At 38.1% G+C, this 24,061-nt stretch overlaps 3 protein-coding genes across 8 annotated transcripts; 2 read left to right on the top strand and 1 right to left on the bottom strand.

Annotated features, from left to right (window-relative positions):
• Positions 1 to 526: 526 nt before the first annotated feature.
• LOC113303707 (DNA mismatch repair protein MSH7-like) lies at positions 527 to 9,749 on the top strand. Its single transcript, XM_026552770.1, has 17 exons — positions 527 to 901; positions 1,074 to 1,890; positions 2,492 to 2,587; positions 2,729 to 2,784; positions 3,155 to 3,221; positions 3,451 to 3,546; positions 4,487 to 4,618; positions 4,740 to 4,773; positions 4,875 to 4,922; positions 6,141 to 6,340; positions 6,421 to 6,547; positions 6,666 to 6,943; positions 7,086 to 7,280; positions 7,752 to 8,165; positions 8,460 to 8,556; positions 8,671 to 8,798; positions 8,953 to 9,749. The coding sequence occupies exons 1-17, from the start codon at positions 573 to 575 to the stop codon at positions 9,427 to 9,429; spliced, it is 3,591 nt and encodes a 1,196-aa protein (XP_026408555.1). The 5' UTR covers positions 527 to 572; the 3' UTR covers positions 9,430 to 9,749.
• Positions 9,750 to 10,395: 646 nt separating this feature from the next.
• Positions 10,396 to 15,566, bottom strand: LOC113303705 (F-box protein At1g30790-like). 6 transcript variants are annotated; one of them, XM_026552765.1, is made up of 5 exons: positions 12,821 to 15,566; positions 11,546 to 11,695; positions 11,294 to 11,414; positions 11,049 to 11,150; positions 10,396 to 10,947 (listed from the first exon to the last, which is right to left on the bottom strand). In XM_026552765.1, the coding sequence occupies exon 1, from the start codon at positions 15,379 to 15,381 to the stop codon at positions 13,891 to 13,893; it is 1,491 nt and encodes a 496-aa protein (XP_026408550.1). In that variant the 5' UTR covers positions 15,382 to 15,566; the 3' UTR covers positions 10,396 to 10,947; positions 11,049 to 11,150; positions 11,294 to 11,414; positions 11,546 to 11,695; positions 12,821 to 13,890. The 6 variants fall into 6 exon arrangements, with proteins under 6 accessions (XP_026408550.1, XP_026408549.1, XP_026408548.1 ...); XM_026552764.1 differs by having other exon boundaries at positions 11,294 to 11,695; positions 12,821 to 12,935; positions 13,854 to 15,566; XM_026552763.1 differs by having other exon boundaries at positions 11,294 to 11,695.
• Positions 11,519 to 12,821, top strand: LOC113306304 (protein BIG GRAIN 1-like E). Its single transcript, XM_026555257.1, has one exon. The coding sequence runs from the start codon at positions 11,519 to 11,521 to the stop codon at positions 12,581 to 12,583; it is 1,065 nt and encodes a 354-aa protein (XP_026411042.1). The 3' UTR covers positions 12,584 to 12,821.
• Positions 15,567 to 24,061: the final 8,495 nt, after the last annotated feature.

The following is a 24,061-nucleotide window of genomic DNA, read 5'->3' as shown; positions in this document are numbered from 1 at the left end:
GCTTGTATGCATTGACAAAGGGTATTATGTAATTTTAATCTGGAGGCAAAACCTCTCCCGTAGACGCAGTTGTTAGTGCCGAATCACGTTACGCCGGGCGTCTGTCGTGTTATATTTCTCTTAATCATCCTTGTGATCTCTTTCAGATCATTTTTGTGGTTACTGGACCATTATTTGTGTATGTGAGTACCACTATTTATCTCTTAATAGATCTTTGTAAAACTAAATTTCCACCTGCAGAACACAATCACGCCGTTGCAGCCGTCGCGGTTCGACCATGTTCTTCAATCCATTGACCCCAAATCAGTGGGCCTGGGCCTGGGCCTGGCTACATGTTGGCGCTTCCGATTTTCAGCTGATAAGCTAAGGTGTCGGTCATCCCAAACTGAACAGACATTAATGCGCAAGGGATGTTACAGTCATTTCATCCAAAAACTCGAATTCCAACGAAAAGAATAAATAAAATGGCGCGAAAGTTAAAAACCCCTTAAACCTCAAAAAATCTCATTTTCTGTTCTCAAAATAATCTCTCCCTCCCTCTCTCATCTCTCTCTCTCTCTTAGGGTTTCAAAATGAATCGACAGAAATCAATTCTTTCATACATGCAAAAGAAACAAGAAGACCAGAAATCTACGATTCCTTCTAATGCTAACAATTTTCCTTGTCAGTCTCAAAAGCAAAATCAAACGAGATTTGAACAATTTGGTATGGGGAAAAATAATCTAGAAGATGATTTTGTAGTGGTAGGAACTGATACTCCACCAGAGAAGTTGCCTCGTAAGATTCTCCCTTCAAACTTTAAAGCTAATCATCCTGATGCCGCCGGTGCTGCTGGATCTTCTTTGTTTTCAAGTATATTGCACAAATTTTCAAGGGAAGGTCATGAAAAACCGAATCAAAGGTATGATTTACAGATTTTTTTTTTTTTTTTTTTTTTTTTTTTTTTTTTTTTTTCATTTTACTTGCGGATCTAGTGAATTTTAGGGTTTTTGTTGGTAATCGATTTGAGCTACGGATTTTAGGGTTTTAATAGGAGAAATCTACATGTCTCACTAATTTTGTGTATTTTGCAGGAACCAAGGTGATTGTGGTTTATTTAATAGTTCATCGAAAATTAGCAAAAATGATGATGGATTATTTAAACAACAAACACCTGTGAAAAACTCACAAACAACTAGTATTGAAGCCAAGCTCAGTGATAATAATTTTGGTTTAGGGGATCTTTCAGATTGTGGAATTTTGGATGATTTTTTTGGCCTGGAAACACCAGCTAATACACGACCTCTTGTTCCTCGTTTCAAAAGAGTTCAACAAGATTTTATGGGTTTCAATGCTGATGATGATAAGAATGTTTCGGACTTCGCGAATATGAAAAGTAAAAGAGTGAAGTTAATTGAAGAAGAACCAGTTAATGAGAGCAAGAAATCCACAATGAATAAGTTTGAATGGCTTAATGATAAGAATGTATCGGACTTTTCGGATTTAAGATCTAAAGGAGTTAATTTATTTGAAGAAGAACCAGTTATTGAGAGCAGGAAATCCCCGACAAAAACATTTGAAGCTAATAAGAGTAATTTTGAATGGCTTAATGATAAGAATGTTTCTCCATTTCCGGATTTGAAAAGTAAGAGAGTGAAGTTCCTTGAGGAAGAACGAGCTAATGAAAGCAAGAAATCCACAACAAAAACATTTGAAGCTAATATGAGTAAGTTTGAATGGCTTAATTCTTCTTCGATTAGAGATGCCAGTGGGAGACGACCTAGGGACCCTCTGTATGACAAGAGGACACTTTATATACCACCTGATGATATGAAAAAGATGTCTGCATCACAAAAACAGTATTGGAGTGTTAAGTGTCAATATATGGATGTTCTGCTCTTCTATAAAGTGGTCAGTATTCCAACTTAGCATATTGCTGGTTTATTGCTGTTGCGAAAATGTTAAGTTATGCGCATCTTTATTAGTTTATGACCATAAGGCTTGCTTTAGAAACTTTAGATGTCTTTAATCTAATACAACCTGCACTCTTTTTCCTCTGGGTAACTTCAATATGTAGATTGTGCATTATAAATAATTCTAAGCATTGCATATGTATGTCGTATGCTAAATAACTTTAGATCACGGGGATTAAATCTTCGATGGAGAAATTGAAGGAAATGGGTAGTCCTCTAGTGGATGATAATACTGATCTAAGTCGTATGTGCTTCATATAATTGAAAAGGGAATCAGAATAGAGCGATGATTTCTTTTTTTGTTTTTTGTCTGCTCTTGCTACCATTCATTTATTGCATCCAACTGTTGTTGCAATTGGCTAATACGCTTAACAGACGTGTTTGTGTATGTCTGCTGCTTCCCTTTTTTGCTTATCATATACTAACTTGTTAAAGATATATAATGAATATTACCAGTAGATGTACTGTATGATTTAAATTAGAGTTTTCAGTTTAAAATAGTTTTTAACTCTATTGATTTTATTTGGCAAAACAAATAGGGTCAGTTTTATGAGCTATATGAATTAGACGCCGAAATTGCCCATAAGGAGCTTGACTGGAAGCTTACATTTAGTGGTGTCGGGAAATGCAGACAGGTAATGTAAAGTTGAGGCTGTTGAGCATGTGATTCTTCTGGATAGATAAATGTTATTTTGATTAGTTCTGCACTGATTTATATGTCGTATCTAAGATTTAAAAGTACCTGGATCTTATAGCAGCTCTTTCTGGTTTTATAGGTTGGTATATCTGAGGCTGGAATTGATAAGGCTGTTCGTACGCTGATTGGTCGTGGGTAAGAGGGGGAATATTCCTGCTGTTATTTGAGTTTAACTAGGTGTAGATGTGTTATATCTTGTAACATAATGCTTCTATACCTTTGAAATGACTTAGGCTACCACCTGTGTCTGAGCCTCCCTCGGCCCTTGAAGCACCCTTGCTTTTGTGGTCGGTTTAGTATTTCCAACAGCAACATGGCAGCATATAAAATCCATATCCAGACTGATCTCATCTTATATAATTATGTATGCTCAAACAACTTTGCTAGATACTGTATTAGCTGGTGGCGCTGGTACTTCTATGTGGTGGTGATGGCTTCAGAGCCCTGTATCTTGATTTTTTCTCCTATACTTATTGTGGTTAAATGGCATCTTTTTTTTCTTAAGGTTCAAGGTTGGACGAGTAGAAAAGACAGAGACATCAGAGCAAGCCAAAACTAGAGGAAGAACTGCGGTAAGTATGCTATGAAGTCATGAGAAATGGAAGGCTAATTTTTTTGATATTGATTGATGATCTAGTAAGAAATCAGTTGGCAGTTCTGCGACATTCTTTTTTTATTGTTAGGTTATTTTATGTCGACTCTGTAGCGGTTGTTACGTCTGTTGTTTTTTTCTTTACTTGTGTTGTGCTTCTCTACTTGCATACTAATGGTGCTTGGTCTGACTTTATCGTTGGGTTTCAGATTATTCAAAGGAAACTAGTTCAAGTTGTCACACCAGCAACTACAATAGATGGTAACATTGGGCCCGATGCTGTCTATTTACTTGCGTTAAAAGAGGTTTGCACCAGGAATTAGTTTTTTTTTTCTTGCATTGATATTGATTATCATATCTGTCTTGTTCATAACCAATTTTTTTAAAGCTTAAATCTGTATCAGTTGCTTGCTTCAGTTATCTGTTCAGTTGCTTTCTTAAGTTCTTCTAATCTGGATTTAAGAACTTGCACATGCAAATTCAATATAAGGATCAATTACTTAAGGAATGATAGCTCACATAAAAACTATTGTCAAGTGATGAAAATAGCTTCATATATAGCACTTTCAATCAATGTGAGGGGTTAAAGTCATTTTAGTAATTTGTCAGTGTGCTGGGTACTACCCGAAGAAAGTCTTATAGCAAATAATTATCTATAGCATGCAAGTTAACTGATAGGAAAAACTCGTATGCAATGCAACCACTACTTAACCAATCAAGCCTCATTTTCAGATCTCAGAAATCAGAATAAGCCAGTTGATGTATCGACTCTTGTGGTAAATAAGAGTAAGAGGTTCTTCAGGTTCCAGAAGAATCCAACTGAAACATCTTTGTAGTAGTAGTTAGTTTAGCTCTACCAGATAAGAGACACCTCGTTCACATCACAGATATCACAAAATAAAAGAAAAAGAATATCACAAAATAAAAGAAAAAATAAATGTTGCGATTCACATCACAAAATAAGCAGTGTACACCATATCTCAAGAGAGTTGATAGACAAGTAAAACTGAACTGCTACTTATTGTTAAACTTCTATCGTGTGTGCGTTTTATGTTTCTGCATATTCAGTTAGATGATTGTTCCGCATATTCGGAACTCTGAATTAATTTTCCATCATGCTATTTCATGAGACTCATTTCTACTGGGTACATAAGCCAAAAATCTTCTTGGTATCTGTGCCTACTAAGGTGCACTATGACAATATTCACTGCTAATATGTTATTTCTATGCATTCTTACGCTGCAGGAGCAATGCGACACTGAAAATGGTTTGATTGTATACGGATTCGCTTTTGTTGACTGTGCCTCGTTAAAGTTTTGGGTTGGTTCCATAACAGACGATGCTTCCTGTGCAGCTTTGGGGGCTTTGTTGATGCAAGTAAGCTGTTATGACGCCTCTCTCTCTTTCAGATCTTCCTTATTAATTCCTTTAAACAAAGCAATCGACTTTCTTCTGTTACTTTTAAGTAAGCCGTTCTGCATCTGATTCTCTTCTCCAGGTGGCACCTAAGGAGGTTATATATCAAAGCACTGGTAGGTTTCAGGGTAGAGGTGTTTTTGGTAATTGTCAATGTTTTTGAGCTGTATCTGGAAGTGACCTTGAACTCTGGATCCATGTTGTGCAATTGTTTCAGGGATGTCTAAAGAAGCTCAAAAAGCGCTCAATAAGTATTCATCCGCAGGTAATAAATCAAGTGCTTCTGATCCAGATATTTTGTAGCTGAAATGTAGGTTACCTTGCTGTTTATCATAAACACATACTTTATATTTTGAAGCCTTCAAGGTCGCTATTCCCAGGACCTAGTTAACAATGTGATATCTGGAGCACTAGCTGCAGACTTACTTGTAGATTCTCATTGTCTCGTCTAGCCGCTAGCAAACAAGTCTAATTCTCTCAGCAAATACCATAGCATGAGCACAATTTCTGCCGAAATGGGCCCTTTGTAGTTAAATGCAATAATTTAACAGGTCCTAGGTACATGGATTTTTCATTCTGCTCAATACTCATCATAGTTGACGTATTGTTAAAGAATGCTACATGCGTACTTCGAGTTGTGCTCTCTTTTTATTGCTTTGAAATGGAACAGGAAGTAGTTTTTTTGTTTAGAAAGTTGTGTATTACCAAAATGGATAGAGATTGTTAAGGATAAGAAGCTGTGTTACAAGGACACGCCTAAAAAAAAGTCAGCCGTGTCAATATGTATTTACATGGACACGCGTATTAATACCCCTGATACTTCAAGATACAACTCAGTTAGAAAACTTTGACTAAATTATTAGGGATTATACTAGGAAACTTAGATATTTTACTAGATTCTATGAGAAGTTTTAACTTTAGCAACAAAATATTAGTTCCAAATCTGCCCACTGATCTTGCTCTAGACTTTCTCCCTTCTTATCCCGACATCTTCTGTCTAGTAAAGTTTATGTAATGCCTTTTGGATTATCATGCATATTATACGCATGTATCTTGTAAATTCACTGCCTTACATATATATATATATATACACGCTAAACTACCAAATGCAGTGATATTTATATTGCGTGTGCTGTGTCGACATATTTTAGTTTTTGGATACAAGACACCAACATTGTGTCCGTGTCGTTGTAACACAGATAAGTAATGTGGTAAAATTCAGTTTACCATTAACTTTTCTAGTGGATAATGAGCGTCGGGAGTCTTGGGACTTACTTACCAGAGCATAGTGGGAGTTTATCTTACTTACTATCGAGTAAAGAATTCTATCAGCACCAGACACTAGCTTTGATCACGATGAATCTGCTTCTGCTTCTGCTCCGCATTATTATTGCCATTGAAGGATTAAGTGGAATGTTTTCCTTTCGTCTTTTGATATTGTGTGACCTGATTACCTACTCGTAATTTTTTTATTGAATTGCAGGTTCTGCTAAGTTGCAACTGACTCCTTCACCATCAGACTCAGATTTTACTGATGCTTCCAAGGTCAGGCAGATGATACATTTCAAGGGGTACTTTAGAGGGTCTCTTAATTCCTGGGGTTCTGCACTTGATGGTGTTATTCACCGTGATATAACCATCTCTGCGCTTGGGGGACTTGTTTGCCACTTATCCAGGTTAATGGTAAGTTTATTCATATGCTTTTCTTTCCATGCTCCGGTATTTTGTTCCTTTTGGTGACTGACCTTTTGGATGCGAAACAGCTTCATGATGTTTTGTCCAATGGAGAAGTTTTACCGTACCAAGTCTACAAGGGTTGCCTCAGGATGGATGGGCAGACCCTGGTAAACCTTGAGATTTTCACTAATAATGTCGATGGGGGCTCCACAGGCAAGTTGTAGCATGTCCGCTTTAGACCAGATAATTATTCATGGATGAATTAAGTTAATTTCAGAAAAGTAAATACTACACTGATATTAATTCAGTAAAGGCGTTGGTTGATTTTCAGGTACTCTATATAAATATCTTGATAACTGTGTGACATCATCTGGTAAACGACTTCTACGGAGCTGGATTTGTCATCCATTAAAGGACGCGGGGGAGATCAATAACAGACTTAATGTAGTTGAGGAACTAATGAAACATTCAGATATAACACTTGTTGTCACTCAATGTTTGCGCAAGCTTCCTGACCTAGAGAGATTACTTGGCCGCGTGAAGGCTATTGTTCGGTCATCGGCTTCTCTTCTTCTACCCTTACTTGGAACCAAATTACTAAAACAACGAGTATGTTATCCTTTCTTCACCTAAACCAGTTATGTGTTTTTCCAATTGACTTGATCTTGAATGTTCTTTGTACACTGAACTGCGAAGTTGTGATCTCGTACTATTATAGTGATGAAATGTGCAATCTTTTTGCATGATACAGATCAAAGCATTTGGCTCACTTGTGAAAGGGCTGCGGGTTGGACTGGACCTTTTAATGATCCTACAGCAAAAAGAACGTGATATTTCAGCATTGTTAAATTATCTGGTTGTACCGCCGTTATGCGGTAGCAATGGGCTTGACGAACACCTTACCCAATTTGAAGCAGCAGTTGACAGCGACTTTCCCAAATTCCAGGTATGCTTATGAGAGACACGGCACCTTGTCAGCTTCTAATTCATGGATAAAATATCAGATTGCTTTGATTACTTGTATCAAGGATTCCTCTTTCTCTTAGATTGGGAGCTCCTTGTAGGCAGTTGTGCATTATCAAGCAACATAAGAAATGGGTCTTTAATTCACGCATCTTGAACTCTATGAAGTTGGCGCTGTTTATTTCTCGAAGTTTTTAACTATGTTCTTCGGTCACAAAAGAATTACTATATCTTTTGTATATTTATTCTCCTTGTATCCACACTGGAAACCATACGCAGATTGAGAACTATTCTAATTCTGTCTTTCAAATTCTTATGCAGTAAATCAGAATTATCTTCTGTTTGTCCTCGTTATTGGAGCCTTTAGAAGTCCCAGATAAACCTTTTATGCATCTCTTGAAATTCGTTTTGGGTTGGTTAAATAAGTAACTTTTGTGCACTATGCCTGTCACAGGATCATCATGTTTCAGACTGCGATGCTGAGACTCTCGCTGTTCTAATTGAATTATTTGTTGAAAAAGCTATTTTATGGTCTCAAGTAATTGATGCTCTCAGCTGCATTGATGTGCTAAGATCTTTCGCAGCGACTGCAAACTCTTCATGTGGGTCTATGTGCAGACCTGTTCTGCTGCCCGTCACTTCTGGGCCCATGGTCTCATGCCAAGAGAGAGGACCTACACTTTCAATCAAAGGGCTCTGGCATCCATATGCTTTCGGAGAAACAGTGGGTGAAGTAATTCCAAATGACTTGCATCTAGGGGAGGACGCAGACAGATCTTGCCCTCGTACGTTGCTGTTGACAGGTCCAAACATGGGTGGAAAATCAACCCTGCTCCGATCTACATGTTTAGCAGTGATCGTAGCCCAGGTTAGTTTCGGGATCCTGATGAAACCCTTTTTTTCTTATGAATTTGTAGTAGTCCCCCACTTCTGTTTAAACCCACACCCGGCTTGAAGTTAAGTTCATATGCCATGCTCTTAAAGAACTAAAAAGCATAGGGTGGATACTTTCCAAGTCGGATGAACACATTATACAAAAAGAAACTGGGATATTTAAGTAAATCATTTCTGACATTGATGATGGATAATTAACTTCTTAAGTTGAGTGTTCTGATTTATTCTTCTCTTGTCTTTTTGTAATCCTTTCTCCTTTCCACTGCAGCTAGGCTGCTTTGTGCCTGGTGAGACATGCATGTTATCACCTGTGGATACTATCTTCACACGGCTTGGTGCAACTGATCGAATCATGACTGGCGAGAGTGAGTTCTTCTAAGCTATTATTCAAAAAAAAAATTCTAAATTGGTTGTAGCTCTACTTTTTATCTGTTGCATTGTCTTATTTATTTTTGGCTATGGAAATCTTTATCTTGTAGGTACCTTTTTTATTGAGTGTATGGAGACAGCTTCTGTTCTTCGAAATGCCACTGATGATTCCCTTGTTATTCTCGATGAACTCGGTCGGGGAACAAGCACCTTCGATGGATATGCTATAGCATATGCTGTGAGTATCAAGTCTTCTTACCTTATACATTTTGTTTCTTTTGTAGATCCTGTCTTCTTATTTCACTTCATATAGATGCTAATAGTGACATTTTAATGAGTTTATTTATTGGTCACCATTCTGATGAAACCTTATTTTAACATTTTATTGGTAGGTGTTTCGCCACCTTGTTGAAAAGGTCCACTGTCGATTACTCTTTGCAACTCACTACCATTCTCTCACCAAGGAATTTTCTTCCCATCCTCATGTATCACTCCAACACATGGCCTGCTCCTTTAAACCCAGTACCAGCAAAAGCTTGTTTAAAGGCGATCAGGAGTTAGTTTTCCTTTATCGTCTCACTTCTGGAGCATGTCCAGAAAGTTATGGATTACAAGTGGCTCTAATGGCAGGGATACCAGAAAAACTAGTCAGAGCTGCATCAAGAGCTGGTCAAGTGATGAAAGCATCTGTTGCAGAAAACTTCAAGTCGAGTGAGCAAAGGGCTTCCTTTTCGACGCTTCATGAACAGTGGTTGAAGACTGTATTGGCTTTAGCAAAAGGCTCAGAAGAAGAATGCAGTTCGGATGAAGATTCGTGGGATACATTACTTTGTTTGTGGCTTGAGATGAAGAGCTTATACAAAGACTGAAAGGAAACATGAACAGACTGGCCTATGTATGAGCCTTTACATTCAAGGAAATTCAAGAAGACTAGTGTTTGTGATCAATTTTGTAAAGAAATGGAAAGTTTATGTTTGTTTCAGAGTTGGTAAATTAGTTTCGTCATATCCCTATGTAATTGCGTTACTCACCTCTGTAAAGTGTAAAGTCATGTTGCTATTGTCTACAAGATGGACTTCCATGTGATGCGGGTCTCTTTAGCTGGTTTTGGTATGTTGATAGGCAACAACATTTTATTTACTTTGCTTGTACTGACTCTTCCAATTTAGTGAGTAATTATTTTGTGTGGTAATCGACATCAAAGACTCCTTTCTTTGCACCCTGCCCTCATTTCGAAGTTTGTTTTCTTGGTGCACCGTTTAAAACGTGATAACCATTGCAGCAGCCTGACATAGTAAGTACCATATACAGAAAGACAGCCAAAGAAGGACATTTTATTTCTACCTTATTTGGTTCAGCATCAACTACCCAGTACCCACCTACATTTTACCAAGAGTCCAAGATCAGTATGTAATTCCCATCAAAATGCAATTCCGTATTCAATTCTTTAAATGTGGCTACTGTGTAAGCACATGGGACTAGTCTAATAGAGCTACACATCTAGCAAACACTCAACATCACCGTACTGCACGTAGTCAGTGGTATTGGGCCTATTGGTTTCCTGTCTCTTCTACTTTTGTTTGTGCCCCAAACCGGAATAGTATTTTATGCATTATATATATCTTGGGCAGCTTGTTAGATAGGATGATTTGCATTTTGCACCAAGAAAAAAGATAAAAAGAAAAGAAGAGAAGATAAATTGGAATACTGGAGAGAATGAGAACCAAGCAATGCACCTTTAGTAATTCATGGTGCATAGTAAAAGAAAGCAACGAAACGAACATAATTCAATGTATATTATTGACTTTCCAGAGCCATCTTGATTTCAGACACAATTTGGAGCGAGGCAGTGAGCAATCCAATCATAAAAGAGAAACGTAAGGTTAAAAATTTAATCGTTGTTCAGAGTGGGGTTCTAAAATGTTACTGTGAATAGACCGACAGTTTGCACACTTGCAAGTTTGCAAAACACGACGGCCCACATCAAGCCAATCTTTTGTTCGGGTAACCATGCAATGAAAGACTTGGGGATAAATACAACAAGCCATGCCAAGAATGCCTTTTTATCATGTGTCTGATATGGAAGGCACGTAACATCACAGAAATCGTGATTGGTTATGACCCAGATATGAGATTGCTGAATTATCTTGAAATATGATCGTTATATCGATCTCGTGGCTGGCACTTAAAGAAATTATCTCAATGAAAAAGAAAAGACCTTTCTTGTTAGAGATAACAAGTATATATCATGATTCATGACATAGCATAGATCGGCTTCAGATATAAACCCCGTACACGAAAGGAGGGACCATGTGATTCAGACGATGATCCGAGTGGCAGAGAACACAAGAGGTATGTCCTTGGAGGTGGAATCAGAGCTAAATAATCTGTTCATATTTCGAATGAGATAAGTTTAGCCACTTCGCCCATTTTACTGCAAATGGTTTAGAAACTTCACAAAAAAATTGGTAAAAATGTGTATTCTTACAGCAAAATCAAATTCTTCAGGTTGGGTTGTTTGTTTTCTACCCATCCGTATCCAAGTTATAACATACCTGCAAACGAGTTAGGTACAAAATGATACCCGACTCTTAAACATATAAGAGTTGCTCAGTATGTCAAACATCAGAAAATGAAAAAACAAACACATCCAAAAAAACAAGGTGTAAATGTGCTTGTAAGATAGATATTGGACAAGACAACCGGAAATGGAAAGACAAGAAGGTTCCTCACCAAAACACATTTCAGCAGCTGACCCCTTGGAAGCATTGTTGTGTCGCTAACTGCAAGCACACTGACCCTCTCTGCCCACTAAATCTCGTCCAACTCAGTTCTATCTTCTCCTCCACGATCTCTGCCCCATATATTGTAAGTAAACAAAAAGACCAATTTTATCATCCACATGATCAAGAACTATATATATAGCTGTTTATCATCAACATTTTATCATCAACAACCATGTCTAACACAAGATATCCTGATCACCATTATAGTGCAGTCCACAAGATACCTAACCACCATTACCACCACCACTACAACCTCAACCAAAGAAATGATTCTGATGATGAAATCGATGTCTTTGAAGCTACTAAGTATTTTGCAGCAGGAGCCAGTAGTATTCATCAAAAATCAATGCTGAACAACAATAAGAATAATATCAGGAACCAAGATGATCAACCAGTAGGAAGGAGATCAAGAATTAGTTTAGACTCTAGTCCTTTTAGAAGTAACCAAAGCTTTTCATCATCACAGTCTCACCGTCAAAAACAGACCAAAGATCAGAAGGCTTATTTAAATAAAAATAAAAATAAACAACCCGTTTCTCCAGGTGGGAAATTAGTAAGTTTTTTAAATTCTCTTTTCAACCAAGCTTCTTCGTCGAAGAAGAAGAAACCCACGACATCAAGTATCAAAGACGAAGACCAAGAAAGTCATCGTGAATTAGGTTATGGCAGAAGGAAAAGAAGAAGTAGTATAAGCCATTTTCCAAGCTTCAATAATAACAGCAACAAAATAACTACTTCTACAGCTGCTTCTATTTCTGATATGAAATCATCACCATTACTATTATATTCTTCTTCCCTCACTAGTGGTTTTAGAACACCTCCTCCATTCAGTACCAAAACAAAGATGTATCAGAATTCATCATCAACATCAGATCTAGTTACAACCTCAAACCAAGATTTTTTGTTTTCTAATAACTTATCAAAGCATAGTGGAAGAGGTAGTTCTATATCATTACAAGATCAGAAGATGATTAATAGAGATATGGAAACACTTGATGTGCTTTATGAAAAATATAAGAAAATAAACTCCTTATCAGAAAAACAACATAGTAAAGATAAAGATGGGAATATGGTGATGAGGATAAGGAGGAAGAAGGATAACGATAAACAACACGATCTTGATATGGATGATGATAATGGTGGAGAAAGTGATTCAAGTTCAGATTTATTTGAATTACAAAATTATGATTTGTGTAGTGAATATTGTTCGGTAAGCGGTGTAATTACCAGTTTATGAAACTATAATACTTAAGACTTCAGTAGTAGGATCCCAATAATCATTGTTACCCTCTTGTTGATTGTTTTTATCAGATTAAGTAAACAAGCTAGTGAAATTCACATGGGTTATGTCAAGGGACGGAACCAAGAATTATGGTTGGGTAGGGCTAAACTAATGCAATTTTTTTCTTTATTTCTTTCTTCTTGGTTCCATGAGATGTTGAAAGTTTGTACAAAAGAAGCTCTAAAGTAATACCTTTTTCTTGATGTGCAAATATGTCATATGCCGCTTGGCGGTTGTCCCACAGCCAAATCCTAAGCTTTGCAGCAATTGGTGGACTATATCACCTGCAACATGAATCACCAGAAACCTTGCAAAATTCCAAGTGGTTAGCTCCATAAGATTAAACAGCAACCTTAGTCTCTATGACTGGAGTCTGGACGACTGAAGTTATTAGTAAGACCATTTCGAGTACAATGTTATTAGAGGGGTCTTTGTTTTTTGGTCCAGACGTGTTATTCACACCTAATGCAAAGAAAGTCTGAGTACATTCTTAAAACCAACTCTCGCAACTTCCCTAGAGGTTCTGATATATATGAGGCTTTCAAGTTACTAGGCCAAGCTATCTTTACTGTGATGCCGATTTATGGAAAAAGATGGCTACCACAGTTTTTGCAGCAAAAGATTTTAGAATCACAGTTTGAATGTGGATAACTAAGAGAGCAATTAAAGATTCAATAGAGATTGAAGCATTTCTCATCGAGATACAATAAAGGCTTCATAATCGGTTTACAAGATGTGTTCTTGAGACATGCTTTTGATATCACACTTGGTATCGTTGTCGGTATAAATCCTGCAACCCTTTTTTCATAGCAGTTAGGCCCCGGGATCTTGTTGATCGCCTTCGAAAACTTAACAATTCACTTGATTTACATAATCTTTAAAGGTATGTAATATCTAAAATATGGTGGTAAATTTTGCGCTGGATGAATTTGGGTTCGGAGAAGAGAATCTCGAATACAAAGAAAATTTTGGATCATTGTGTATAGCACATTTCATGGCATTAAAGCGAGAAAAATATCATCATTCCACAAGTGAGGATAGTATGTACATGAAGATTGTAAGCAGTAGTAGTAGTTCAGATGAAAGTGAAGATGGGCAGAATGAGAAATCTATTATGCAACAATGAGTTATGCCTTAGGATAGTTTGTTTTTTTCCGTCAATAAAATAAAAAACAACTCTGCAATAAAACTTAAATTGGAGAAAACTACCTAAAAGAAAACATACCATTCTGCTGATGTCAAATTCAACAACTTCTTCTCCTTCAGGAATGAAGTTTATTCAGCGAAATGATGTTTTCCACTTGTGCATGCAGCTGATAATCAATAAGGGGACAAACACATTCAGAATCATCAACATCCTCCTCGTCATAATCAGGGTCTGGATTGATCTCTTTCATCTTATCCTTAAAAATACTACGAGTTTGCTTATCATCGGAGTGGAAGCCTTCTACCACGTTATGATGTTCCAAATGGTAGAATATAAGACATCCCCCATCAAACCAATACAGTATCATTTGATCAGAGAAACTGAAGATACGTGTAGGACAGGCATCAATGTGGCTAAAGTACTGAAGGAAAGGATTCCGATAATCTTCGCCGGGCTCAAAACTGTCGTCCTTCAATCTAACATCGAAACTCTCCTGGTTTTCCCATTCTTGGTTGACCTTGTCCTTCAATATATAAAAAAGAATCTCAAAACGATAATGACAAAATTTATTGGAATCTGTCCTATTTATCAATCGCTTTGCAGAACGTGCAACACAAGGATATCCTTTGAACTCTAGAAGATGATGACCGATTTCTAGATAATAATCCCTTTTTAACGTCGATTGCAGAGAATTGCATTCTTCAGGAAGTCCAATGAACTGAATTTTTTCATTATGAATGTCAAACGAAAGCAACATTTCAATCTTATTACCATCAAGACTACCAGTATGAGTTATTCTCCATAAAAGATCACCTCCACAAATAGCGGCTGATCTATGATCCTTTTTCCACATTGTTGTCACCATTTGACTTGGAAAAGGAGAGTATCCTGGTGGTGGCAACATATCACAAGTACTAGTAACTACCTTCCTCCAAGATCTTACTCCCAATGTGAGAACCATGCAAATGAAACCCCGATCACCTTCGCTTGTTGAAGTTGTATAAATAAGTACAACCTTATACTCTTGTGACAATAAATCAAAACCAAAACCATGACACAGATATTTTAATGAACCCCCTCCTCCACCAATCTTAGGAATCAAACAGATGAGATTAAGTGTTTCACGCCTAAACGGATTCACAATAATGATTTCTTCAGAACCAGGTGAAATACCCATACGTTGAAAACAAGATAACCCATTGCAGTTACCTACTGGTTCAATTGAGCGACCTTGTGATTCATGTTTGTGTAATAGCTTAAAATTATACTCATCAGAACCATCCTTTTCTAAATTGAAAAAGTAATTTCTCACCTCATCTTTACCTATTTTTAACACATTATGAAGATTAAACCATAATTTTCTCCTAGTCTGGTGATGAGAGAAATGAGACATGGCAAATTTTGTATCATTAACGATCGAATTGTACCATAACTTACTTACCAATTTGAATCGTGATAGAACACGAACTGGTAATCTGGTAATGATGTTCCCGAGAACCAAATCCTGTGGAAGATATGGAGAAGGAGATGGAGAAGGATCATCAATTGGGGTTTGCTGCTTTCTTCTTTTCTTATTCTTTCCATCAACAATCTTTCCCTTCTTCATCTGACAGTAATAAATCTAGACCCGGAGATTTTTTTAAGAAATTGTAGAGAGTTTTTTATTTATTTTTTTGTTTTGAAGCAAAATTATAGAGATTTAGCAGTAGGAATCGGAGTTTATGGAAGACTATTAGGGCTTACTGTACACCTAATAAACCGCTTACTAAAAAAAAGAGAGAGTATTTTGGGCGTTTAAGGAAAATAATTTGGAAAAATCTGGATTAAGGGATGTTTGTTTTAGTGTTGTCATTTTTTTCCCCTTTTTGGTGGTTTTCTATGGCAAAACTTGTACCCGCGGGAATATTATTAGTCAACTAGTCTACTTACTACAAAAATGATTTTCCCCAAATTTTAATGCATTTGTTAGCTTGTAACGGTTTTGTCTCAGTATCAGTTGGGATACTCCTTCTAGTTATATGAAACTTAATACTGATGGTGCTTCGGATGATCATGGTTTTGCAGGAGCAGGTGGGATCATCAGGGACGAAGATGGCAGATTCAGAACGGCTTATGCTACCTACTTGTTCAGAAATGGTAACAACATGGCCGAGCTCTTCGCCATCAGAGATGGTCTTAAGCTAGCTCGTAGTCTTAATATCCCTAACCTTGTTGTAGAAAGTGATTCTATGTATATATAGATGTATATAACAGACTTGTGGATGTTTCTTGGTTTTTTGAGACTGTGGTCCAGGACATCCATTTGTTAGCTAGAATTTTTCATAATGTTCTTTTTTGCCATCAGTATAGAGAAGCTAACAATGTGGCAGACTATCTCTTTAAGAAGGCTGCTAAGGAGAAGTGTCGCGAAGTCTGGGTCTGAGTGTCCATCTTTTTTGAATTTTTTGTTATACGGTGGCACTACGGGGAAGACTCTCCTCCATTTTGTGAGGCCCAGCTGGTTTTCTGTTAATAAAGTCTTGTTACAAAAAAAAAAAAAAGAAAAAAAAAACTTGTAACAGTTTTTTTTTTGTTGGTAAAAACTTAAGTTACAATAATTTAGAAGAATCGAGATCGGACCCATTACATTACTGACATACTAATATTAGTGATTAAAGGAAAAACAACAAAGATAAAATTACTCCACTAAATCAAAAGATCAGTTTGAGTTTACATCCAAATCAGAAACCTGTAAACAGTAAACAAGTTTAGATGGCATTGTTTGGATTATTTTAAACAAAACCAAATCTGATAACAAACTGTCAATTCAGTAATGTAGGATTATAAAATGGTCCAACCATCTCTCAAGGGTTTTATTAATAAAGTAGCAGAAGTAACAAAGCTATTCTGGAACGGAGTGAATCGCTCGGAATCTGTCAACGGTGTCGGAGTCTCGGGTTTGAAGATGTTCTTTGTTGCTGTTGATGAAAAATATATTGCTAGTGTTGTTGGCGTTGGTACCGGAGTCGATGTTTTGGTTGATGTTGACGTTGTTGTTGTTGTCGATTTAGTTATGGATGCTACGTTGTTTTTGCAGAAGAGATTCTTTTGAAGAGAATCAGACCACAAAACACCTTCTTCATCAAATGATATAGCAAAGAAAGAAGCAAAAGCACGAGATAATCACAATCGAAAAAATCCCCAAATTAAACCTAATACTACAAATACTAAAACTGAGAAGATAAAAGAAAGTATATCTACGAGATAAAGCAAAACCTAAGAGACTACTAAGGATTAAAGAGATCAAAGGTGGTTTTTCCTGCTCAGATATGCTCCAAATGAGCAAATCTGAGCGTGAGAACTCAAGCGGTGCTAGGTTTTTCAGTTCATTTATGAAAGATAAAGAGCATTTCCTTCTCTATTGCTATAGTGAGTGGTTTGTAATGGGTTAAGATTATTTAAAAAAAAATATAGACATTGGACTTTAAAAAAAATTGTTAGATTTTTTTTATTTTTTTGTAAATTGGTAATATACTAAACGAACTAACTTAGGGAGTTAGAAACCCTGATTACAGACGAATTAGAGCAATCTATTGTGGTAGGATTGAAAACCTTCCTAGCATTAGATTTATTAACTACAGACGAAGTAGAGCTATCTATTGTGGTAGGATTGAGAACCTTCTTAGCATTAAATTTATTAACTACAAGAGCATTGTTAATGCAAGAGGGTGGAGTAAGTTCCCAATTTATATTACAACTGAAATGTTTAGCTTCCTTTGCTAAGAGGTCTATTACTCTATTTTCCAATCTAAGTATGAAAGAAAAACCTTGAAAAGTTGGACAATCACTAATTTCCTGTTGAACTTCTTGCATGATAGCTTGGTTTTTCTAAGAGACAGGTGAGTGTTTCCCGTTGAAGTAGTCAAAAATTTCTCCAGTCTCCTTATATGCTGAAATTGGTGAGTTGTATCCCTCTTGCCCATTGCGCTGTCTGAAGCATCTTTACTACCTCTGCTTCTTCCAGAGATGCTGTTTTGGTTGGTCCTTCTCTGCTATGTTCAATTTCACTTGCATCATCTCTAAGGATTAAGGAAAACCTTGAAGGTTTATTAGAAGAAATCCAAGATGCATCCACATTTATTTTACATTGGTATACATGAAATTTTTAGACTTCTTTATGGTTCTATGGAAGGTTTTTCTTTGTCGATTTATATGCTCTATTCTTATAACCATTCTGCCAAAATTGACCATCTCTTTGAATGTCTAAAGCTAACTGATTTGTTGATCTATGTTTATCATGGAAGGTTTTATTGCATCTTTCCTTCCATAAGAACCGGATTTTAGTCAGAATTCTAGGTTTATAAATCTGCTGGGTTTTTGTATCCAAGTTTTACAAATATATAGAAAGGTGACATCATTATTAAAAGAGAATTGAATTGGATTAGGTGCTAAAGCCCAGACATGTTCTAAAGTATCATCTTCGTCACAACCAAAAGTACATTTTGGGGAGACATTTTTAAGGATCTTAGCCAGTTTAAAGTTTGTAGAAACTACATTTTGTAAACTTTTCTAGGTGAGGATTTTGATTTTGGGAGACATTTAGATTCCATAAGTATTTCCAAAACTTATCACTCATGTTTAGATTGTTGGAATTGATTATGTTCTCAATTAGTTTTGCGTACGTAAAATTCACAGTAAACTCCTCTGAAGTATTCAGAAGCCATATCAGTCTATCAGCTTTAGAATTATTTACCTCACTCTATGAGATCCTAACTTTAAATATTTTTGCAGCAATATTGGTGTCAAACATAGAGGTAATCAAAGTAATATTCCACTTTTTGGTGATTGGATCAATAAGACCAATCACAAGTGTTAAATGGTTATTGGTACTGTTTTTGTATTGGAGCAAAGTTGCTTATATTAGATATCCAATTATCCTCCCAAATACTTATGTTGTTACCAACTCCTACCTCTCATATGTTATTCTGTTCGAAGAGAGCTATTCCTTAGCTAATACCGTGAGCTGGTTTGAGACTTTTTAACCCTAAAAACATATTTCTTCCTGAAGTATTTAGATTTTAATTGAGAAGACCCGAGGGAATCATGTTCAATTAAGAGTCGCCAAGCTAATTTAGCTACCATATATAGATTCATGTTGTATACATTTCAATCCACCCTTATGACGGAATATAAAAACTCAAGATGGTGAGCAAATCCTTCTAGCGCCAAACAGTGACTACTAATTTTCCCATAGTCTACCTAATGTAAACAACTCAGAGGATCAGATACTATGTAGTAATGATACCTCTGTTGAATTGATGATACTAAGTAATAAATGATATCTAATATCACGATAATAACAAAGAATAATAAGGTAACGTAAATACTTCTAAGTTATCATGAGACACAAGATATTACGTGGTTCAACTTTCGTCTACGCCCACGGGGTAATGAGTGATTTGTTTTTATTAAGTTGTGGTGGTTACAAAGATATTAAATGCTTCCCAAAGTAATAGAGAAAACTCAAGTCGAAGTAAATACTTAAGTTTTAAACATTAAAGAGGTATAAGCTTACGACTAGATCTCCTTCTCCTAGATATTGAATGCCCCTAGTTTGTTGGTGAGGCTTGGTACTTATAGCTCCTATACTTCAGGTATATCTTTGATATGTACCTTCGTTCGCCGCGTGCTTTCTCCAGTCGAACTCTGCCACCTCAGCCGACCCACGTTCCTTCGGGAACTTCCCAGCCTCAGTATAGATTATACCTTCGTTCACCGCTAATCTTTGCCAGTCAGATTCCGCCACGTCATTCCTATTCACATTCTTTGGTTATGCGTGTAGATAAGAGATTTGTGCATTTAATGCTGATTAGATGCGTCATCTAACTCTGTCCCTTCGCCAGCTGCCCCCCTAGACTAGGCTTTACTTTTTCCATCTTAACCGTCGAGGTATCCCTTCTTGGGATGAGATAAAGTAGATCTGCAAAGGTATCTTCTGCTACTCAGGTTTCTATGTATAGCAAGGGATACACAGTTATCGTGTATGCGACCACTAAGATCGTGACACGTGTTCCGTGGAATATTGCCATTCACAGTTTGCCCATTTTCTTTCATATTCTACCATTTGGTAGGATTGGAAGAAAAACTCCCGTAACGCCACCATTTTTGCACGTACCGATTGGGTGGTCCCCACATGTCCTTTCATGCAATAACTTCCCCTTGAATTTTGGGACGTCCAAATTTTTGGATTCTTCAGCCGCCTATAATAAGAGAATAAAGAGGAGGAATTTTCATTAACTCCTTTTCTTTCCCTCGAACTGTCGCTCTCTGTCTCTTTTACAAAGATTTTTTTCTGCTGTTAACTGTTGATCTTCTTTTTGATTCTCCAAGGCTCCGGTTCAACACTCGATCATCATATTCAAGTAAGTGATAGTTTGCTTCTTCCCTGCCTGTTCGGATTTTCGTCTTGGATTCTCCTTGCTTTGGATTTGGTTAATTGTCATTGATCGCCATTGATGTTCTTGGGTGTCTGCATGCGTTATTTGAAGCTTTTGATGTACTCTCCACGTTGTATGAGAGTTTGGGTTTGTTTCCATTTCGTATTTTGATATTGATTCTGCCATGATTGTTCTTCATCTGCAATTTTATTCATGGTGATGAATAACCTTTGATTTCATCTTATGATGGGTTTAAACTGCTTCCATTGGAATTGGTTTAGTTAAACCCATGCCCAAAGTATGCTTGTTTTTGCCCCCAATTTGCTTTTGAGTTGACTGTGATTTTGAGTCCACCATTTTTGATGGGATGTTCTTCTTGCTGGTGTTAGGAATCATGAGACTTCCAAAGAAGCCTACGCGGAAGGGACAGAGAACCTCTTCGTCTACTGATCCACCTCCGCGGATGGACCATCCTGATGCTACGCCATCTCCTCCTCCTGAGGATACTGAGATGGCTGTGGTCCCTGAGACTGATGTGAAACCCGAGGTACAAGAGGTTGTTTTTGAGGATATTCCACCTCCTCCTCCTCACTATGAGCTTCATAGGCTTCAGCTTCGTGACAAGGATAGCTACGCTCACTTATCTTTAGCTGAGATCATTAAGTCTTTTCGCCTGCATAAGTTTGAGATTTCCTTTGTCGATGGCCCTGATGTTATCACTGAGTCCCTGATCCGGAGTTTTGATCCTTATGATGAGAACCACCTTCTGATTAGTGTTGGTCAGCTGGCCGCAGGTATGCTCCTCCCTTTGTTTAGTAGAAAGGATCCCTTTGACTATGACATTTTTCTACCTGGGATGACCCTGTGAACAAGACTCAGGTCCGAGGAGTTATGCAGTATACCGGTAATTACTGGTATGCCCTTCATGAGATCTGGTACCGTAGTAAGGAAAGACTACTTCGAAGTCTTATGAACCCTTTGCTGATGGGAGGTCTAAGCAAGAGGATTATATCCCTGCCAACTTCAATACTACGTATGCTGATGTTATTCAGAAGAGTAATGTTCTTCCTTGGAGTGTTTGCCCTCGTCGTATCCATGTTACTGCTAGGAAAATCAGGGAAGGTAACATCCTTCGTCTGCTGGAGGAGATTGATAAGACCGGTTTGACTATTATCCCTTATTCTGATAGCCTACCTTTGCCGAAGCCTGACCGCATCCGTCTTGATAATGATGATCGCTGGGCTCGTACTCCCCTTCGTGTGGTGGGTCCTTGGGCCTTTGGTTTTACTACCGCAGATCCCAACGTCCTCGTACCGCTCTTTACTTGCCTGAAAAGTATGATGAATATCAGCCTTGGGTTTTCAACCCTGCTGCTTCTCATGAGATAACCTTCGTTTTCCTTTGAGTTTTTTCATTTTGAGCCTTTTTTGCAGCTTTTGTTTAATATTCCGATGACTTTTTTCTGTAGCCTGCCCCTGCTTATTATGCTTGAACTGCTCCTGGTTCTGATGCTAGGACTGCTTCGGGTTCTGCTGGTAATTCCGTAGCCACTAGGACTGGAAAAGAAAGGCTTCGGCTGAAACAGCTACGCCAACACCTGTGGAGGTAAATGATCATAACCCTACCTTTGTTTTCGTAGGTTCCTTAGTACTTTTCCCATGATCTTTAGCTGGCGCATGTGTTTTATCACAGTCTTCCAAGAGAAAGGGAAAGTTGAAGGCTGTTATTGATCTTGAAGAATCCGATGAGGATCCCAAGGATGGCGAGGAGGTGTCGGATGGCGAAGATATGGAGGACATTGAGGATATTGGCCTCAACCCTCATTTGGACGATATTGAGAAAGATTTTTCCAAGGATAACCCCAGTCCCATTCGTGCTGGCTCTGTTGAGGTTGAGAACCTCCCAGTTGGTGGTGATGTATCACTGGTGAGCCCTGTTAGTGTCCAAGATCTAGCTCTTCCAAAGGTACCCTATTTTTCTGCTCCTAGCGGTGCATTTCCTGTTGTCTCGGCTACTGGGGCTGCTGTTGTAGCTTCCAAGAGCCTTTCTTCGTCTCATGCTACTTCGTTTAAATCGAGTGGCTCGTTTGCCAAGGGTGTTGCCCCTGTGGTGAAGGTTAGTAGATCGGGATATCAGTAGAAGAAAAGGGTTGTGCTTTCACTGCCCAGTTTCTCTTTCAATGTTACGCCCACCTCATTGGGGAGCGCTCAGTCTGTTTCTACTACTCCTATTAGTAAGGTTGTTGGACCTCCGTCTTCGTCACCAGATTGGTCCGTACTGGATAATCTTCCTTCTGCTGGTGATATGGATTTAGATGGTGCTCAAGCTCTTTCTTCGGTCCCTAGCTCATCCACCATGTCGTCTCTCCGCCGTGGTGAGGGCTCAGTACTCGTGCCCCATGCTCGCTCCCATGTGATTGGTGGAAGCATTGTTGAATCTGAGAAGAATAAGTTACCTGAGAATTTGAGCCTTGAGAGTCCTGACGATGATATTCTCGAATCCATCCCGCGGGATTCAAAGGGTCCCTTTTCTGCTAGGTTGATCGTCACCATCTGGCTGGTTCTTTGGAGATAGCTTCGCAGCTGGACGTCCTGTCTGCTCAGTATCGTGTGGCTAAGGATCTTTCCTTTGACCCGGACTTCCTTCGCTCTAGTCAGAGCCTTTGTGAAATCCGCATAGGTAGTATCCAAGTGATGGAGGCTTTTATGGACACCTATGCTGATTTCCTTCCTCGTCTTTCGCTGTTCTCAATAAGTGATTTCTTACTTGACTTTTTCATGCTTTGATTTGAACCTTCGTTTGTTATTATGCTTCGTTATTTGCATCTTTGTAAACAAATAGATGTGGGATGTACCTTGTTCAAGTTTTATAGGGCTAAATGTACTCACTTGAATGCTATATTGGATCGCGCTCATCAAGAATGTGCCCTTGTTAGCACACAACAACCTTCGTCTGGTGATACTGCTTTTGTTTCTAAGGTATCTTTGTTTGGAGGAAGATCTGAGAAAGACTCAGAGATCCTTGGAGGCTTGTTTTATGGCCCTTGAGAGAGCTAACAATGATGCTAAAGTTGCCGAGGGTGGGCGTAAAGCTGCTGATTCTGCTGTGGTTGATGGGTCCTTCAGAGCCATAGGTTCGTTTCTTCTTTCCCTTATCTTTGTTTTTATTTCTGTTTGGTTGCATAGTCCTGAGACATCCTGCGCCTGTCAGCTGGTATCCCTAGTGATCTTAGACATCTCCGGTAACAGGTATCCAAGTTGACCTCAAATGTTTGGTATTATTATAAGAAAAATGATAGGTTAATGAAGGTGAATGTTCATCATGAGGCCAACTTTCTCACGAGTCTTCACATAACGCGGATCTCGTGAAGCAAATGGCTTTGCTCCGTAAGGAATGTGACGAAGCCCTTAAGTGGAAAGAGGGTATCATTTTAAAGCAAAAGGAGGATATTTCCTTAGTTGAGAGATGCCTATCAACCCAAGAAATCATCTGTAGGAAATACCATGCATATTTTGAAGATGCTTGTGCTTCGTTGGCTAAGGTTACTGCAGAGCGTAACGTTTTGTCTTCTGAGGTCTGCTCTTTTAAGAGTAGACTTGTTGAGGCTGGCTCCGCATCGTCTTCCATGTCCCATGCATCCTTGGTTAAGAGATTGGAAGAACGTTGAATATTTACCAAGCTTTATCCTCTGAGAATGCTTCGCTCCAGATTGATGTTGATGATCTTTGGACTGAACAAGATACCCTTGTAGAAGATCTCGAAGCCGCTGATGTGGACCTTGCTGAGGCCCAACATAGTTTAGAAGAATCTCTTAGCCATGCAGGAGGTAGCTTAGGGTTCTTTCTATTCTGGCAGCATTCTTTGTTTCCT

This window comes from Papaver somniferum, chromosome 8, assembly GCF_003573695.1.
Source record: "Papaver somniferum cultivar HN1 chromosome 8, ASM357369v1, whole genome shotgun sequence".
Lineage (NCBI taxonomy): Eukaryota > Viridiplantae > Streptophyta > Magnoliopsida > Ranunculales > Papaveraceae > Papaver > Papaver somniferum.
This window is presented reverse-complemented; position numbering and strand designations above follow the sequence as displayed.